A 21,329-nucleotide genomic window follows, 5' to 3' on the forward strand; every position below is an offset into this window, starting at 1 on the left:
TCATATGATATTAATGAGTGATATATATAGTATTATGGTGGTTCATATGGTAAATACAATTATTTATTTCAATTATTGGGTGATTCATATGCTATTAATGAAAGGTAATAGTGTAATCAGTGTAGGAAACAAAAGTAATAACATTAAAAAAAAAAAAGACTAAAAGCAAAATTGAAACATAATTAAAATTAAATCTAAAAAAAAGTAAACTAAAGTTAAAGACGAAATTAAAGACGGGAAAAGAGAAAAAGACGAAAAAAACATATCTTTCATAATTAAAGATGAAAAAAGAGAAACATAATTAAAACACCTAAATTAAATCCAAAAAAAAGAGAAAAATTAGATATCTTTAAAAAAAAAAATACAATGAATAAAAGATAATCTATTATTTCCTTAAATAAATATTTTTATTAGTTTCAAATGTATCAATTTTTTTATATGTATCACCATTTCAAAAATTGAGATAAAATATAATTAACAAAATAGTTGGGATTTTATGTATATCACTTAAAGATTTAGAAATTTATGTAAGTTACCTATTTTATAAAACAGTGATTATGAAAATAGTACATGACTTATATTGATAGTGACTATTTTATGAATATTTAATTGTGAGTGCTATTTTTATGATATTATTTTAGTTTTAAGTATTATTTTTATCCCTTTTTCAAATTATTACCCAGTAAATCAATTACAATAAATCAATTATATTTTTGTCCATTCAATTTATTAATGGATTAGATTTTTTAACACCCCTAGCCATTTGTCATTCCTATGCAACTTTTACAATGTTGATTAGTAGCTAAATTATAAAAAGGCGCCTAAATTTTACAGTATGATATTTTTGCCCCGCGGTCGTCGGACACTCTCTCTCTCTATATCTCCGATCAATTAATCCCAATTGTAAGTTCCTTTCTCTCATGAACTCAAAATCTCAAAACTTCTTCCCTAAAATCGTTATTTCACTAAAATTATAAAAAGGCACCTAAATTTTACATTATGATATTTTTGCCCCGCCGTCATCGGACTCTCTCTCTCTCTCCGATCAATTAATCCCAATTGTAAGTTCCTTCCTTTCTCTCATGAACTCAAAATCTCTAAACCCCTTCCCTAAAATCGTTATTTCACTAAAATTGCTTTTTTTTTTGTTCGATTAAATGTTTCAAATTTGTGCCTAAACTTTCAGTTTAATGGTCTTTCTTTATCTGCTCTTCTTCTTTTTTTTTGTGTGGGTGGGTGGGTTGGGGGGGGGGGCGGCGGATTAGTGTGAAAACATTTCTCCCTTTTAATATGGATGAAAAAAAGGGTCAAATGTTTATCCGCTATGTTATCGTTTTCTAAATCGTATATTAAAGTTATGATACTAAAATTTTAAGTCATTTTGTGAAATCCTTCCAATTAATTAAAGTAGGTTGAGCACTGTGATGTCTCACGTTCTATTTCGATTAGAGACAAAAACACTTGGTTATCTTTTCCCTTCTAGTAGTACCTAATAATTGTTGCTGGTGACAGGTATCCATTGAATTAGTTGAGGGTGTGTGCAAGTTAGTTCAAACACCATAGTTATTAATAAAATAAAATAAAATAATTAGGGTGTGTGCAAGTTATCCCGAATACCATAGTTATCAAAAAAATAAAATAAAATAATTAGTTGAACACTGTCTCAGGTTCTATTTCTAATAGAGACAAAAACACTTAGTTATCTTTTCCCATTTAATAGTACCCAATGACGGTTGCTGGTGGGAGGTGGGAGGTGGTAGGTATCCCATTGAATTAAGTTGAGGGGGAGCGCAAGTTAGCCCGGACACCAATGTTATATAAAAGAAAAAAATGAAATGATGGATTTCAATTTCCTAATGTTTTATATTTTTAAGCAATTGCACTCTTAGATATGGGGTTTTTGGAGATTAATTATTAGAGTAGAAGGTTGGCAGGTAGTCAAGTGTTGTCTCCGTACATTCCAATAGCATTAACACTAATCTCATAGTTTCCTCGTCCTTCGTTTTGTGGTGATAACTGTCGTTCTTTGCTTCAGTTGTCGCACTATTTTGATATTGTTACTGTGTGTTCTTTTTCTTCGTGAATGCTATATAGTGATTTTTAACATTGATTTGTTATGGGTTACATGAGTCGAGGGTCTTTTAGGAACAATCTCTTTACCTTTACGAAATAGAGATGGGGTCTGCTTACACTCTACCCTTCCCAAACCCCTGCTAGTGGGATTACACTATGTATGTTGTTGTTTTAATAAAGTTAATATCTTCTAGTACATATATTAGTAACTAATACTAATATCTTGTCGATAGAAGTTGTTAGCTGTTAGAATGTTGCTCTGGCATGAGTTTAGCTTTCCTGTGAATAGCTGTTATGTTATTTGTGCTGCCGACTTTGAAAGTGTTGTTTCTTTAGTTTTTCTCTTGTTTTAATAAAGATACAAGGGATCCCAAGATACAATGTAAAATGTGGAATGAGGTTAAGTTCGTGATTTTCTTTCACGTAATGTGTAGCTTTGATATTTTAGGATTTCCCTCAAATTTGCAAATAAATAAGAATGATAAAGAGAAAAGAATACGATTATTTCTTTTTGGACTGCTTTGGACAGTTTTTTCCTTGAGCCGAGGGTCTGTGGGAAACAACATCTCTACCTTTGTGTAGGGGTAAGGTCGCGTACACTCAACCCCCCAGACCCCACTCTGGGGGACTACATTGTGTATGTTATTGTTGTTGACAAAGAGAAGAGTATTGACTAAGTGAGTAACGGATTAGCAATGTACTTCGGCTTTAAATCTTTTTCTTTCTACAATGAGAAGTAACTGTTGTCATCAGTTTTACTTTTGGTCTTTTACATGCCAATAGGTAGCACGTATCAAATGTCTGTTTTATAAAAAAAATACAAGAAATTATTCTCTTAGCAATTAATCCGCGGGGTCGTTGGAGAGTGTTATTATTACATATATTGTTTCCTCATGCCGTTATTTCACTTATTGCCAGCTAGTATACTTGCCAAAGTTGCTCAGAATCTAGCAGAGTCATAGTGTTTGAAATGGCATGTTTGCTGTTAACAGGCTTTTGTTAAATTATCTTCTCTTTTTTCTTCTAGTTTTGCTCTGAAAAGCATCTGAATTGAAGCAATTACCAAGTGTTGAGATTATTGTTTGCTTATTCATTGATTTTTCAGTCTAATTTTTTGTTATTTGTTAGTGCGGACCTCCATTATATAACAGAAACCTGGTCACCTATTCATAGGGTTGATTAGGACTGCTGGAAATGGATTTTTCGTGCAAAGAAAGTGACATGGAGGAGTCTTTACCACCTGGAGTTTTTGAGATACCTGGAGAGCCGGCTGTTGTTATTAACGGGTTGCCTCCCGTTTCTTCAAGTGCTGACACCTTTATCCCCTGCCCAGTAGTTACTAGTGCAGAATCACATAAGAATGCTGGTTTTGCTCAATGGCTTGAAGGAAGAGAAGTTCGCAAGTTGTTTGGGGGCCAGTATTACTATGGGAAAGTTACTGGATTTGATGAGGAAGTTGGTTGGTTCAGGGTGAAGTATGAAGATGGCGATATTGAAGATCTTGAGTGGCATGAGTTGGAACAAATTCTTCGGCCTTTGGACATTACTATTCCATTGAAAACAATAGCCACAAAGATCATTAAGAGAAAGCAGAGATCCATTCAGAAATCCGGGGGTAGAACTAGAAATAAGGTGTAAAAATGACTAAGACATGGTGAAGAAAAACGTTCTTTTTATGTAGAACCCCGGTTATGTCAAACATGCACGGAGTACTTTTAGATCCTATCAATAGAATAGCATTCATCGAGCTTCATGAGCAAGCCATGGGGATTCTGAAACATCTTGTGGATAATGGTAGGTAACTGCAGTCTGGTGAGTTGAATCTTTGTAGTTTTATCGACTAGCTTAACAGTTATTAGTCCAAAGGCATGGACGACAACATGCGCCTTGTGTGTAAAAGTACTCATTCTAAGTAGTAGTATAAAAATACAAGGTGTTAGCCATACATTCCAATTTCTTATTTTTTTTATGTTGTTGGAAGGAATAGAAGATAGAGTCGTGTTTGGTGTTTTTTTTTTTAAATAACATACAAGTTCAAAAGTGAAAAGTGATCTGAGAAAGCAAGTCATAAGTTGTTTTTCAAGTTTGAAATACAACTTTAAATTATTATATTTGGAATTTTTTTGGCCAAACATTAATTTTGAAATAAAGTGTAAAAATGTTTTGATAAAAAGTGAATAACTTTTGTGATCAAATGAGATCTTGTTGAAGCACCAAAAGAAAGATCATAAAGGTAGGTGCAATATAGATTTAAGATCTACACATTGTTGATGTAATTTTTCGTTTGTTTAATGTCAGCAATGTAATTTAATTTATAATGACATATTATTTAACATTTATTCTAGGTTATTAATCAATACACATTAAAAAATAATTACATTGTTAATACATATAATTCTATACTTTTCAATGATTCATTTTAATTTAAAACTAACAAAACAATCATCTACAAAAAGAGAAGGCACGATGAGTTAGCTAGCTTAAAGATCATAGGAGTCAAATAAAAATTTTTGGACATTAATTTTAGTTGGTATGAATTTAGTGAATTTGTTGAAAAGAATTTGTACTATTGACTGCATACAGTGCGAATTTTTGTTACAACTATGTTAGATATCTTTTATAATTAAGAAAAAATAGTGTTTCATAAATTATTTATGTAACTTTCAAAATAGTAAATTTATTATAGGTTATTAATTAATACATATTAAAAAGTTAATATCATGAATACATATAATCTTACACCCTTTTAATGATTTATCTATCTAAAACAAACACACTTCATTTGCGAAAAGAGAACCGGGCGTAATGGGTTCGCTAGGATGGCTTCGCTAGGGTGCATCTCATTGAGTCGAGTATATTTGTTTGAACTCAATTCTTAATTAGTATGTATCATGTGAATTCGTCGAAAAAAGACTTATACTATGGACGGCATATCACACGAATTTTAATTATAATTATGTTAGAGATCTTTTATTATCAAAAGAAAATAGTGATTGTAAATTATTTATGTAGCTTCCAAAATAATAAATTTATACTAGATTATAGTTAATACATATTTAAAACATTTTAATTGTCAATTCATATAAGTCAACATTTTTTATTGACTCATTTCAACGTAAAACAAACGTAGACGTCATTAAAAAAAGAAAAGAAAATTAGTGTGATGGGTTTGCTATGGTGCAACTCATTGGTGTCAAATGATCTTTTTTGGACTCTATTTCTTAATAAATATGAATTTAGTGAATTCATAGAAATAAAAGAATTGTACTATTAATAGTATATCACATGAATTTTAAGTACCATCATGCTAAAAGGCCTTTTATTGTTAAGGAAAAATAGTTATTCATAAATTATTTATGTAGCTTCTAAAATAATAAATTCATTTTAGGTTATTAATTGATACATATATTAACAAAAAATTACATTGTGAATAAATATAACTCAACCAAAAAAAAGCATAAAATTCATTTGCAAAAGAGAACCAGATGCAATGGTTTCACTGAGGTGAAGCTCATAGAGGTCAAATAAAAAAGTTTTGTAACTTTAAATTCTTTGTTAGTATGTATTTAGTGAATTCATCGAAAAAAAAAATTATACTATGGATCAAATATTACATGAACTTTAACTATAATTATATTAGAGATATTATATTGTATTATCAAGGTACTGATTCATAATTATCTATGTAGTTTTCAAAATAATAAATTTATTCTACATTATTTAATTAATACATACTAAGAAAATTTAAATTATTAATGCATATAATCTACACTTTTTATTCACTCATTTGAATTTAAGAATTCGTTTGGCCATAAGACTTTCATTTTTTTTGAAAAATTATTTCACTTTAGTGAAAATTGGGGTGTTTGGCCATGAGAATTCCAAATTATTTATGAAAACTTTTTTCCAACTTCTATTTCAACTTTATTTATTGTTATAAATGATCATTTTTTATTTTTTTATAAAAACATCCTGTTAATTTCATCCAACAACCGAAGTTAAATGTGTAACTATCACATTACCCACTTCTTCCTACTTCCATCGATAAAAGACCTCAAAATTAAAGGGAACTTCAATCTCTTTCTTCTTCCTCAAAATCTCCTTATGATGCAACGGAACCTCAATCCGTTCATTCTTCTGACTCCTTATGCACACCAATAACAAAGACAACATTATTATCTTCTCTCATATTTAATTGTATATTTTAGATAAATTAGTTAAGTTGGATGATTTTGATAGTTTTTAAACAGGATAAAAGACATAAATGGCTAATCAGTCAAAACCAATCACACGAGAATGACCAATGTTTCAAAATTTCAAAATCTAGCCATTTTATTGGCTAATTAGGCGGCTGGCTCATTTTGGACCATTGCTGTCCGTTTTTAAAAAGAAAAAAAATTGCTCACTATTAATTTTTAAAAAAATTTGCTCTCTATTATTTTGAACCACTGACAATTTGCTAAATTTTCCTTTTATTTTATTTGATTTTTGTTGTTATTCCACTGTATATTCTTTTCTGCTTGTTATATAATATTTTTATTCATTTTTTAACCCTATCAATAAAATAATCAAAGACAAATTTACAATATCGTAACCAAATAAAATTTTATAATTTTTTAAAATACAAATTTAGAATATCGTAATCAAATAATTGTATATATACACATTTTATATCATATTTAGCTACAATAATTATTTAGATATAAATTTTATACAACATTTATGCAGTTTATATACATCCTATACATATACATATTTTATACAATAATGACACAAATTTTATACAGATCATATAAAAAAATATATATTCAATACAATACTTATACGATTGTTTTACACATTCTATACAATAATTATCCAATTTTTATAAACATTCTATTCGACCTTTGGCTACAATTATTATTCAGATGTATATTTTATACGACAACTACATAATTTCATATACACATTCTATGTATATGTATTTTATACAAAAACTATACAGTTTCTATTCACATTCTATACATTTTTATGTACATTTTATACATATACATATTTAATATAACTATATAATTTCTATACATATTCTTTACAATAATTTTTTTTTATACAATTGTATTTAATTGATATTCTTAACACATTTCGTACAGTTTTTATACATATATCTTAGATTGATGCATATTCTATTTAATAATTATATATTTTTTTATCAAATTATATTTAATTATAATTTTTTAAATAAAAAGAAAGATTTTTTTTGTTAAAAAATTTATAGTAAAAAAAGGAAAAAATTACACAAAGTAGCATACCTAAGATTATAATTACAACAAATAGCAATACTTTCTCAAAATTAATGTTTATAGCAAATATAATATTTTTTTGCCCATAAATTTCAAACACACGTGTTTCACTACCTCCCTTCTATTTTTACTACATTACTTTATCTCTCTCCTATTTTCACTTCATTATTTTACCTCTCTAATCTTGCCTTTTTTTAAAAAAAAAATTATGCCTATTTTCAAATTTCATTCCAATTTCTTACCTATTTGTCACACTTTTTTCACATTGTTGATAAATATCATGCTCCATTAAATAAGGTAACTATCAAATTACAATTATTGCATGCTATCTCTTCCACATATTCTATAAATTTTGTATTTTTTTGTTCAATGTTGTTCTTGCGATTTTTTTTTGGGGTTTTGTTAATTTTTTGTTGTAAGATTGTGTAGGATTAACACAAGATAAAGATCTTAAATTTGTTTCTACGCCTATTCAGTCGAAGAAACAGTGAGCATAGAAGAGGTGAGATCGAAGCATCGTAATAACCCAAAAAAATGTGGAAATTATGAAACAAAAAGGATTGAGAAAAGCTTCATCTCCAAATCCTCAAAAAATGCAAAGATCCAAGAAAAGAGAAAGCCAAAGAAAATGGGAGAATCATGTAAAATTTCGAGTTATGTTGGTCAAAATTCTTCTAAATACGATTTCAAGGAGATAAAATCGAAGAGATTTGTATTTATAATTTTATTAGCTTATGGTTCATGTGTAGTATATATATATATTTTTTATATACGTATGGTTATTGTTGATATATTTTTTTTAGAGGGTAGCATATATATATTTTTTAGTATTTTTTAATGTTTATGATATGTATTATGTATTTTTGGTTTAACTATATGTTATATACATAGTTGTAGTTGTTACTGTTTAAGATATGCATTTATATTTTCTTATTTTATATGAGTCATCTTTGTATTTTACAAATACATAAAAAGATATATGGTATAGTTATATTTGTAACTGTTTAATATGAATTTAATATGTATTGCGTAAATACATATCAGAATCATATTTGTATTTTTTGTATGGTAATATACATATGGATCACACATGTATTCTGTAAATACATATACAGAGTTATATGTAATTTTTTTCAATGTAATATAGATAATTGTCATACAAATCTGGATATTATCATGTATTTTTTGATTACCTATATGTATATGTATATAATTATCCTTTTTGTTATAAATTTTTTGTGTCTAATATATATATATCTGTGTGTGTGTGTATGTATGTTTTGGTCTGTAAATACATATCCAAATCTATATGACTATATATTTTGTATATTTTTGAATATGTGTATGTGATATACATATTTTTCTTTTAAAAATAAAAGCTAGAGATAGAAGATTAAAAAAAATAGAAAAAGAAAAAAGCAAAAAAAAAAGAAGTGAAAAAGGAAAAAAATAAGAAAGAGAAATAGAAGTGTAAAAATAAAAGAAAATAAAAGAATAAAAAATAGAAAAAGAAGAAGAAAACAAAATGTAACGCCCCGAAATCTAGTTTCTGGGACACCACACGATGCTCCGAACTACAAGTAGTCTTGAGCTAACCTTGGCTGCCTTTTCTAGATCTGAATCTCAAAATAGGGAAATGTAGATGAAAAATCATAACATATGCGGAAAACTGTCTGAAATCTTCTGAGTATATCTAAATCATACTAAATCTCAAAAAGTCTGATAAAATAAATGTTGAAAATCTGAATACTAACTCAAAGGTCTAAATCTGAATCTAACAGTTCGACAAGCCTCTACTATTTGAATCTAGAGAGTCATTGGGACAGGCTTCAGCTGACTCAACTATTTGAAATGAGTAAAGACATATCTATTAGCAACTTGTAAATCTGAATAACTAGGCCCTTGAAACTATGAGGACTCACTAACTAAGGAATGTAGGTAAGATGATCAAAGATCAATCACGTTGCTGAGACTGAGCACCTGTACCTACATTATAAGGCTATGTAGCACATAAACATATATGTGGATCAGTACTTTGATGATGTACTGAGTATATGGGGGTGTATGCAATAAGTAAATAATATTATTACAGTTTACAAAATCATGCATGCTAAATGTAAATGACTCACGCAAGCTTGAGTAATCTGAAATCTGGAAGTAAAGCATGAATAATAAAACATGTAATCTAGATCTTGTGAGTCATCACACTTAGTTCTGAAATCTGTAGTTCTGCTCTATTTTCTCAAATCACATAGGCTAAGTGAGGTCTGAAAACTTATTCTGTGCATATAAAGGCTTCAAATCAACAAAACTGTTTAAAAGTAGGGGAGATCTTTTGGGAGGTTCTTCTAACCGACATGTACACCATGTGAGCATCCATGGTGTCCCACGACCAGCCCCCATAAGATTAGGGCTATTCTACCTTTTCCATCAGAATAGAACAATCTAATCTGTGTGATCACAATCTGAGTCATCCACGTTGAAGTGGGAATAATCTGATAATCTATACCTACGGTGGCATGTAGTTTTGGCGTATGAAACCGTTGTAACTTATCCATCTCGGTGCTAAATACTACTCCCTATCTTATGTTCAGAATCTTAAGAAATTCACTTTAGAACATATACAAAGGTTTACAGAAAATCAATGATGCTTTGCTTTTTCCTTAAATCTCAAATCTTCTGAAATAAAGTGGATTCTTTATCTAAAATCTGAAAATAATCTAGTCATGGAGTGCTTATAGCATGAACAATCTTAAAACAACAATCTTAAAATGAGGTCCAATGACCCAAGCATCAATCTCATGTTAAAACATCTCAAAATTCATACTTGGTAATGTAAACATTCATAAATCATCTTAAAATCTGAAAATTACTGCATAAGGCATAGAAATATGAATAAAGTCATGTAATTCAACTTCTAAATCATGGAAAATCTCATAATCATGCAAATAACAGTAATGTGTATAAACCCTAACTCGAAATACATGGAAAATTATATAGATTGCAATAAATTTGTAATAAAAGTAAAGTTTTGGGTACAAGGATGAAAGATTTATCCTTGTTCAAACCCCACATACCTTAATTGATGATCTTTGATGAGAAACTCAAATCTTGGATTCCTATTGATGTTTTGGAGATAGCTTCTTAATGTTCTTGTATTGGGAATCCTTAAATTTGGACTATCTTAGAGAATTAATGGAAAAGTTCTAAGTTTCTTGAAAAGGAAGTATGATGAACTAGGGTTTTTCTTTGAGGAGAATGATGAATATGGCATAAAGTGATTTGATATTTGAGTAATCTTATATTTCTGGACTGATTGGGGGTTGGGGGATTTACCAAAATAAGCCTTTTAAATTCTTAAACGAAATTGAAAAATGATTTTTTTTCAATCTGGGGGGCCACTACGACGCGCCACAATCTCTCACTGGGAAAAGGACGAGTGGAAATTGGGTTCCCTTCGTGATGCGTCACCATCACGGAGCCTCTAATTTTGCCATTTCGACCACTGGCGCGACGCGTTAGTATTGCGAAGTGACACTGAAAATTGCCAAACGAGAAATTAGGCCTCCCCACGATGAACTAAAATCACGGAGTCTTACTGAAAACTGACAATTATGATTTTAAGCTTCTCCACGACGCGCTAAGGACCCAAATACCGGTGCTTTACGACTGAAACTTAAAATAGCCATAACTTCTTACCCGATTATCAGATTTAGGTGAATCTTATATCGTAGGAAAGATAATTCAATTTCCTACGCCATTAAAGGTCCAAATCTAAAGAATTTCACATGAAATAAATATCACTCATTCTAGAAGCTACTCCTTGTCATTTTCGGGACGAGTTTAGGCTAGAAAAATCACAGGGTATAACACAAAAATAGGAAAAGAAAAAGAAAAATATGCGACAAAAAAAACAAAATGAAAAAAAATTAAAGAAAACAAAAAAGGAAAAAAAAAAGAGGAGAAATAGAAGAAAGAAATAAAATGGAAAGAAAAATGAAAAAGAAAAGGAAATATAAAAAAAATAAAAAGATAAAAAAGAAGATGAAAAAAAACTTGAAGATCGTGAAGATAATAATCTTCAGACTTGAGTTTGATTTGGAAAAGATATCTACTAGTAAAGAAAAATATGAGAAAGGAAAAAAAATGAAAAAGAAAAAAAACAAAAAAAGGGAAAAAAAAAGAAGAGAAATAAAAGAGAAAAAATAAAGTGGAAATAAAAAATAAAAAAGAAATTAAAATAAAAAATAAAATGATAAAAAAAATAAGATTGAAAAAAAGCTAACAACAAAAGTTAGAGATATACGAGAGTGAAAGAGAAAAAAAACCAGTAATAATGCTTTATTTTGAAATTTTGAAATTCCATAATAATCTTTTGAGTTTGATTTGGAAAAGAAATTTACTAGTTTAAGTAAGAGTAATTCATGAAAAAAGAATTTATTGCTTTAAATGCTTTAAAAAAGAAGAGTAATCTATGCAAAAGAATTTGCTACTTTAAATACCTGGGTAATTATTCCTTCTTTAGCTCAACTGATTTGAGTAAAAGAAGGAAAGTAAATCTCGTTTGTATATGTATTTATATAGAAAACTTTACCTAAAATACAAAATATAATTTTGCTATTATTCGTAATTATGAAATAGTTGCTATAAAACTTCTAATTATGAGTTAAAGTTTGCTACTTATGAAATTTTTCCAAAAAAAACTGAAACATTTTAAAAGAGGGGCCGAATGGCCCAAATTGAAAAAAATACTGAAAAGGGCAAACTGACCCAATAGAAAAATGGAGAGCTGAAGCAGCCCATGGCCATTATATGACAATACTTTGACCGAGTGACCATTTATTGTCAACTACCCCAAACTTAGGTCATTTGTTTTGAAAAAGGCTATGTGGTGTCTTGTTCCCTTTTAAAAATTGGGGATATAAAATTATATTTATAAAAATCTTTTCAAAATTCTAATTTTTTTTTTTTAAAAAAGACATGACCAAACACAACACCAATTTCAACTCCAATTCCAACTCTAACTTCAAAAAATTTCAGTTTTCATGGCCAAACGCCTACTAAAATAAATATAAAACTATTCGCGAAAAAAGAACCAGAGCAATGGGTTCGTTAGGGAGCAACTCCTTGGAGTGAAATAGAAAATTTTGAACGCTAATGCTTAATAAATATGAATTTAGCAAATTCGTTGAAAAAAAAATTGTATTAGTGATAGTATATCACATGAATTTCAACTACAATCACGTTAAAGATTTTTTTTTTTTCAAAAAAAAAATAATGATCCTAAATTATTTATTATGTAGCTTCCAAAATAATAAGTTTATTCTAGATTATGAATTAATATATATTAAAAAATACATCATCAATACATATAAATCTATAATTCCTAATAACTCATTTCAATTTTTAAAAAGCATAACATTCATTCATACAAAAAGATAATAAGGCTTCAAAGATAGCTTTATTTGTTTCTGTTACTATTCCACTTCTGATTGCTATTCACAATGATTTTTTTATATCTACTTTACTTTTGTATTTTATCTTTAAATTGCTTTTATATGCGTTACTTGAACTAAGGATCATTTGGAAACAACCTTTCTACCTTCTTGAGGTAGGGTTAAAATATGTGTACACTATAGTATTCTCCCCAATCCTTACCTTTGAAATTACAATTGGTATGCCATTGTTGTTAAGTAGTGAATTAATTGAAAAAGGAATCCTACTATATATTGATTGTTTACCACACAAATTTTAACTAAAAACATGTTTAAAATCTTTTATTATATTAATGAAAAGTACCGTTCCGTGTTATTATACATATAGCTTCAAAAATGATAAATAAAAATATAAAAATCATCAGATAAGTGTCACACAAAAAATTAGATTCAATATTTGTAAAGAAGAGATTAAATGACTAATCTAAAAATCACTAAAATCTACTTATCGCCTAATAAATGTAATATTTTAGTGAAAGAAGTTGTATGACTAATCTAGAGAATTATTAAAATTTGCTTATCTCCTAATTAATATTACTTTTTAGCCAAAGAGATTATATGAATAATCTAGAAAACCATTAAAATTTACTTATCACCTAATTAATATTATTTTTTAATAGTCAAATAAATTATATGACGACTCTAGAAAAGCATTAAAATCCACTTATCACCTAATTAATATTCCTTATTACAGCAAAGAGATTAGATGACTAATTTAAGAAACTATTAAAATTGACTTATCACCTAATTAATATTCTTTTTAGAGAAACTAGATTCTATGAATAATCTAAAAAAATCATTAAAATCAACTTCTTTACTAATTAGTATTCATTTTTAGCCAAAGAAATTATATGAGTAATTAAGAAAATTATTAAAATTCACTTATTGCCTAATTAATTTTTTTTAGCCCTTTTGACTGCTATATATCTCCATAATCTACCTAACAAACATACACACATTGTGTATTTGATTTTAGTCTTCATCAGATCACTCAACATCTTCTTCCTCCTTTTCTGATACAAGTGTGATTATGAAGCTTAACGTGTGTGCAAGTGCAGCAAAGGATCGTGCAAGGAATGCCAATGTTGAAACGTGAGATGGACCAAAGACACATCCAAAGCTGTCCATTTTCTCATTTTCTACACTAGAGGGGTGGCCTTTGAAGGCTTTTCGTTAAAGGGGCACTTTTATCATTTTAAGTCTAATTTATTTTGTAATATAAATAGAACAAGATAGGTCTTTTGAGGGTTAGTTGATGATTATTTTAAGTCTTGAACTTTTGAAACACCAAGTCCTCTCTCCTTGAGGCACAAAACCAAAACTTATAACTAGGATAGCATTCAAGGGTGGAATTTCTTGTGATTGCTTATTTGTTCGAAACGTTGGTGCTTGAGTGGTGGACTCCGTTCTTGTATCGTCATAATAACTTGATGCTTGTTAACGTATTTTGTAGGGATTTTAGAGTTTAATAAACTCTTTAGTTACTACTTTACATGTTTCCCTTGTGTCAAGTTATCTATCATCTTTATCATTAAGTTTGTGTTTGCTTCCCTGTGTCATTTTGTGTCTTGCTTGATACGGGAATTTACAGGTCACTTATGGACTGTTTTGGTGTTGTAGATACCGTTTGGTATCAAAACTGAGCTTGATTTCATTCCTACGAAGTCAATCTTGGGTTTGTTATCTTGAAAATCACAAAAAAAAAGTGTCAAAATTGAAAATTCCAAAAAAGTACTATTCTCGTTTTTGACCCTAGGTCAAAATTTGAGTCTTTGATTTTGTTGTTTTCTTGTATTTTTAGTGTTGGATTCTTGTTCTTTAACACTATAGGAGTCTTGGGTTCAATTTTGAGCTAAATTTGAGTTGATTTGATTCTTCTACCATTGTTATGGGCTTAAACTTGAAGAAGGAGAGGTGGGTTCGTGAGCTGAAATTTTTGTTGAGAAATTGAACAAATTGATGTTTGAAATGTGTTTAGAAGTTGAAAATAGCCTTGGGTTCAAAATTTCATCGCATTCCGATCATCGGTTCAAAAGTTAGAAAGATTGATGTTCTTGGTGTGTTCTTGAGGATATTGTTATATTCATCTTAAAAGTTCATCCAAAAGAAGGTGTTTGATCCCAAAAGAACAAAAAAAAGGTGTTGTTGGTTAAAATTTGAATATTTTTGTTGTGTTGTTGTGGTGAAATCTGAAGTTTAAAGGTGTGTTGTTGGTATTGTGTTGTGGACTTTAAACTTGAAAAGGTGTTGTTGTTTTTTGGGAGGTCCAACTTGAACCTTAGAACTTGAAAACTCAAAGTTTGTATTCTTAGTGTTTATCTTGTGTTGTGTGAAGACGTTGTTGTTTGATCTCGAAGAGATAAAAGAAGTATAAGACTTTGTGTTTGTCTTGAAAACATTTTCAAGACAACACTAAAGTAGTAAAAGAAAATGAGGTGTTCAAAAGTATAGATACCAAAAGGGTGCAAAACACTTTTCAAGGATAGATAAAAGAGGAAAGGGACAAACTATCTCAAAGAGTTGTCTAGCCAAAAAAGTGAAAGTTGGTGAAAAGTTGTTAGAAGACTTTTGACTCTTGAAAAGAGAGTCTAATGTCTTGTACACCTACACAATAGCCGAATTTCCTTCATCAAAGGAGTGTAGTATTGAACACTAAAATCTTTGGACAAATTTTGTTCAACAACGTGTGTTTTTGTCTTGTAGGTAGTTACGGTGTTGTTTCTTGTGGTTCAAGGACTTGCAGACTGTTTTGTTGTGTGAGACATCGTTGGTGTTGTTGTGTGAGGTATTATGTACTGTTTTGGTTACAATGCATAACAATTCTCTTAGTGCTATCTTGGCCGAGATTGAAAATCTTTCCTGTGAAGTGGCTAGGATGAATGCGGGTCTTGATAGATTAGATTCAAATATATCAACTATGAGTGAGAGTTTGGATCGTACAGAGAGTTGAAGGAACTCTCTTATTTCTACTTCCAAAACTTTACATCCAACGAACAATCCCCCAAGACCACCACAAAATACCATAAGCCAAGTTTCCAATTACCCTCAAAACCAAGACCTGAGTAAGCCACCTCCCCCACAAATTGATCAATTCCAACAAGAAGAACTTGGAAGCCAAATGCCTCCACTAAAATCGAACTCTCCCATCTAAGCTCCACAACCGAAGCTCCACTTCACCAAATCAATCCTCTCAATCGTAGCTCCATTTCCCCAAAGTCGACATATCCATGTAGAGGAATATGGTAGAGAAGGACGTGAAGGATATTGACTCTTTGATGATGCTTATATTATAGAAGATAAGTTGAGAGGAAGACGTATGGATCCACAAGGAATCTACTACCAAGAAAAGAGGTGGGATGCGTTTCGGATGAGATTGAAGGAAAGGCTCAAGATGGAGAGGAAGCTGAGGTTCAAAATGAAGATGTTGGCCAAGACTTGTGTTATTGAGCTATTGGATTCCACATGTGTTTTGAGGACTGTTTTGGGCCCTTTCATGTTTTGCGGGATATTTTTGAGTGGTTTCTTTTAAAGTGGCCAATAGATGAGGTGAAGCCATGAATTCGAGGGTAAATTCCTCTCAAGATGGAGAGGATGATACAAGTGTGATTATGAAGCTCAACATGTGTGCAAGTGCAGCAAAGGATCGTGCAAGGAATGCCAATGTTGAAACGTGAGATGGACCAAAGACACACCCAAATCTGCCCATTTTCTTATTTGCTACACTAGAGGGGTGGCCTTTGAAGGCTTTTCATTAAAGGGGCGCTTTTGTCATTTTAAGTTTAATTTGTTATGCAATATAAATAGAACAAGATAGGTCTTTTGAGGGTTAGTTGATGATTATTGTAAGTCTTGAACTTTTGAAACACTAAGTCCTCTCTCCTTGAGGCACAAAACCAAAACTTGTAACTAGGATAGCATTCAAGGGTGGAATCTCTTGTGATTGCTTGTTTGTTAGAAACGTTGGTGCTTGAGTGGTGGACTCCGCTCTTGTATCGTCGTAAGAACTTGGTGCTTGTTAACGTGTTTTGTAGGGGTTTTAGAGTTTAATAAACTCTTTAGTTACTACTTTACATATTTCCCTTATGTCAAGTTATCTATCTTCTTTATCATTAAGTTTTTATTTGCTTCCCTATGTCATTTATGTCTTGCTTGATACAGGTATTTGCGGGTCACTTGTGGACTATTTTGGTGTTGTAGATACTGTTTGGTATCATTTTCCTTAGAGAGGAAACCCTAATTTGTTTGTGGTGAAAGAATGATAAAAAGTGGCTGAAATCAGGTGTAATTGGGTTTATATAGATGGGTGGTAAGTTACCAAAATGCCCTTATTAAAAGACCTGGAAATAAGCTGAACATGATATGCGACGGTCAAACTGACGGTCTGTCGGTCTACTTGACGGTCCATCGCTTAGCCTGTCAGACGTGAGCCAGAAATGGGCTTTACTGGATAAGGGTTGACGGTCTGAGTGATGGTCCGTCAAATATCTGGTAGTCCGTCAACTCGTCCATCACACCTTATCAAGAATATGGCTCAGCTGGCATGGCTTTGACGGTCCAAGTGGTGGTCCATCACTAAGTTGATGGTCCTTCACTAAGTTGACGGTCTGTCAACTTGGCTGTCAGGCCTTAACCAGAATGGGGACCTTTTTCCTTGGAAGTGATGGTCCAAGTGGTGGTTCGTCACTAATTTGACGGTCCGCCAACTGGGCCGTCACACCTGGGCGATTCTGACAGTTTTGAGTAAAACGTCCATAACTCCTTCGTCTGATGTCGAATTTGGACGAAATTGGTATCGTTGGAAAGCTAACTCAATTTTCCACGTGATAGAAAGTAAAAATATCAAAAATACTACATGTACAAAAATAGATTTGCATTTTAAAGGAACTTCTAGCATTCTTGAGATGATTTCTAGTTAGGAAAAGGCACGGATATTACAATATCTCCCCCTTGAGAACATTCATCCTCGAATGAAACTGACTGGGAGGGAAAATAATGATCTGAACATGAATAGCTGGAACATGATCTCATGACTGACAAACTGAACATAACATAGTGATCATGCATATCTGATGCATGGATAACTGATACATGAATGAGCAACTGAGCAATTTGATAAAATGAGTTTCTCAAGGTGAGAATGCATAGCTGATGCATAATTAAATACTATACCGACACATGAACGCATATTTGAGTATGCAATGACAATAGATACCAATTTTATACTAAATACTGAACGTGAAACTGAATAATCTTAAGAAGGACTGTTACCTTGAGCTTGATCTGAATTGGTAGAGAAAAGCTGAGGGTACTTGGTACACATATCTGCTTCTGCTTCCCAAGTTTCTCCCTCTTGAGACTGATTTTACCATAGAACTTTAAATAGAGGGACTTCTTTGTTCCTCAATCTACACGTCTGGTAGTCAAGAATCTCGACTGGAATTTCCTTATAGGAGAGACTGTTCTGAACATCAATACTCTAAATGGGGACTACTACTAATGGGTCACCTATACACTTCTTGAGCAAAGAGACATGAAAAAATGGATGAACTGAAGCTAGATCTGATGACAACTCGAGCTCGTAAGCTACCTTGCCAAAATGACTGAGAACCTTGAAAGGGACCGACATATTCGGGACTGAGCTTTCCCTTCTTACAGAATCGCTTCACCCCCTTCATGGGAGAGATCTTGAGATATATATGGTCACTAATATTGAACTCGAGATCCTTTCTACAAATGTTTGCATAAGACTTCTGTCGGCTCTGAGCAGCCTGGAGTCTTTCTCTGATCAACTGAACTTTCTCTAAGGCATCGAATACTAAGTCAGGACCTATGACTGAGGCCTCACTGAATTCAAACCAATCGACTGGAGATCTGCACCTCATACCATAGAGAGCTTCGAAAGGATCCATCTAAATACTAGAATGATAGCTATTATTGTATGCAAACTTAATCAAAGGCAAGTGGTCATCCCAACTTCCCTTGAAATCCATTGCACACGCCCTTAGCATATCTTCGAGAGTCTGAATGGTCCTATCTGCTTGACCATCTATTTGAGGATGAAAGATTGTACTGAGATGGACTTGGGTACCAAGACCCTTTTGGAATGATTTCTAGAAATAAGAGGTGAACTAGGTACCTCTGTCTGAGATGATAGATAAAGGAACACTATATAATTTTACCAAATCTCTGATGTAGAGCTTGGAGTAATCCTCGGATGAGTAAGAAGTATGAACTGGGAGAAAATGAGCTAATTTGGTCATTTTATCTACCATGACCCAAACTAAGTTATGCTGACTACGAGTATGAGGCAAACCCATCACAAAGTCCATGTTCGCTTCGTCCCACTTCCAAGTAGGAATGGTGAACTCCTGCATGGGACCACTAGGCTTCTGATGCTCTATCTTAACCTGCTGACATGTAGAACACTTAGCCACAAACTCTACAACATCTCTTTTCATCCCACTCCACCAATAGATCTTCCGTAAGTCGTGGTACATCTTAGTGGCCCCTGGATGAATAGAGTAGCACGCACCATGCGCCTCTACAAGAATTCGCTGCCTCAAGTCATCTACACCTGAACACATAGACGATCCTGACAACAAAGAACACCATCTCCTCCTTGGGGAGAAAACCTCTACTTTCTGATCTCTGACTGACTCTTTCAACTTGACTAGGCTGAGATCTCTATCTTGCTTTTCTTTTACCTCAAAAACTAGAGATGATTCTGAACTATGCTAAACACATACGCCACCCTCTGAGGAGTCGACCAAGCGAACGCCTAGTCTGGAAAGCTGATATACTTCCTGAGCTAACTTTTTCTTATTGTCCTCAACATGAGAAACACTACCCATGGATAGTCTACTGAGAGCGTCGGCCACTACATTGGCCTTTCCTGGATGGTAAAGGACACTCATGTCATAATCCTTCAAGAGCTCTAACCACCTTCTCTGACGAAGATTGAGATCTTTCTGGGAAAAGACATACTAAAGGCTCTTATGGTCTGTGAAGACATCTACATGAACTCCGTACAAACAATGCCTCCAAATCCTCAAGGAAAATACTACGGATGCTAACTCAAGATCATGATTAGGATAATTCTTCTTATGGGGCTTTAACTGTCTGGAGGCATAGGCTATGACCTTACCATGCTGCATGATAACACAACCTAAACCTACTATGGATGCATCACAATATACTACGAACCCATCTGAACCGTCTGGTAATGCTAGAACTGGAGCTGAGGTGAGTCGAGTCTTCAACTCCTAAAAACTCTTCTCGCATTAGTTTGACCACTAAAACTTGACCTTTTTATGAGTCAACCTGGACTTAGGAGATGTAATAGAAGAAAATCCTTCAACAAACCGTCTATAATAGCCAGCCAAACCCAAGAAACTCCTGATATCTGATGGAGAGACAGGGCGAGGCCAGTTTCTTACTACTTTAGTTTTCTGAGGATCTACTCTAATGCCATCACCGAAAAAAATATGACCAAGGAATGCTACTGATCTTATCCAAAATTCGCACTTATTGAATTTGGCAAATAGCTGATGACCTCTAAGAGTCTGAAGAACAATTCTGAGATGGTCTAAGTGATCACGCTCTGTGCGAGAGTAGACCAGAATATCATCTATGAAGACTATGACGAATATGTCCAAGTACTGCTTAAACTCTAGGTTCATCAAATCCATGAAAGATGCAGGGGAATTAGTGATACCAAAGAACATGACTAGAAATTCGAAGTGACCATACCGAGTATGGAAAACTATCTTCAGGATGTCACTTTCTCGAACTCTGAGCTGATGATAGCCTGATCTGAGGTCTATCTTGGAGAAATAATTGGCACCCTGAAGTTGGTCAAATAGGCCCACAATTCTAGAAAGTGGATACCTATTCTTGACCGTAATCTTGTTGAGTTGACGGTAATCAATGCATATCCTGAGAGAATTGTCTTTCTTGCGTTGGAATAAGATTAGTGTACCCCACAGGGAAATGCTAGGACTGATGAATCCCTTATCTAAAAGATATTTCAACTGTTCTTTTAGCTCTCTGAGCTCTGCTGGTGCCATTTTGTATGGCGGAATAGAGATAGGCTGAGTGTCTGGAATAAGGTCAATACTGAAATCTATTTGCCTTTTCGGAGGAATGCCTGGAAGATCTTCTGAAAAAACATATGAATATTCATTAACGACTGGGAATGATTCAAAACTAGGAGATTTATAACTTAAGTCCTTAACATGCACGAGATAATAAACACATCCCTTAGATATCAATTTCCTTTCCCGAAGGTAGAAAATAAGCTGACCCTTGAAAGATGAAGTACTACCCTGCCACTCTAAGATGGTTTATTTGGAAACTAGAACTGAACTATTCTATTTCTGTAGTCGACTATGGCATAGCAGGAATGAAGCCAATCCATGCCGAGAATGATATCGAAATTAGTCATCTTTAATTCAACTAAGTCTGCTGAGGTGACTTTCTAAAA

At 32.2% G+C, this 21,329-nt stretch overlaps 1 protein-coding gene across 4 annotated transcripts; it reads left to right on the plus strand.

Annotated features, from left to right (window-relative positions):
* The first annotated feature begins 748 nt into the window (after positions 1-748).
* LOC107855235 (dirigent protein 17) lies at positions 749-4,018 on the plus strand. Of its 4 annotated transcripts, none has more exons than XM_016700232.2 (2): positions 749-1,061; positions 3,247-4,018. In XM_016700232.2, exon 2 carries the CDS (start codon positions 3,268-3,270, stop codon positions 3,709-3,711), a length of 444 nt encoding a protein of 147 aa, XP_016555718.1. In that variant the 5' UTR covers positions 749-1,061; positions 3,247-3,267; the 3' UTR covers positions 3,712-4,018. The 4 variants fall into 4 exon arrangements, with proteins under 4 accessions (XP_016555718.1, XP_016555719.1, XP_016555720.1 ...); XM_016700233.2 differs by having other exon boundaries at positions 752-903; positions 3,202-4,018; XM_016700234.2 differs by having other exon boundaries at positions 752-903.
* Positions 4,019-21,329: the final 17,311 nt, after the last annotated feature.

The sequence above is a fragment of the Capsicum annuum genome, chromosome 10 (genome assembly GCF_002878395.1).
Source record: "Capsicum annuum cultivar UCD-10X-F1 chromosome 10, UCD10Xv1.1, whole genome shotgun sequence".
Taxonomy (NCBI): domain Eukaryota; kingdom Viridiplantae; phylum Streptophyta; class Magnoliopsida; order Solanales; family Solanaceae; genus Capsicum; species Capsicum annuum.

What these genes read in the sequence shown, in the direction of transcription:
- LOC107855235 (XM_016700232.2), top strand. Translation starts at nt 3,268, where the DNA reads ATGGATTTTTCGTGCAAAGAAAGTGACATGGAGGAGTCTTTACCACCT.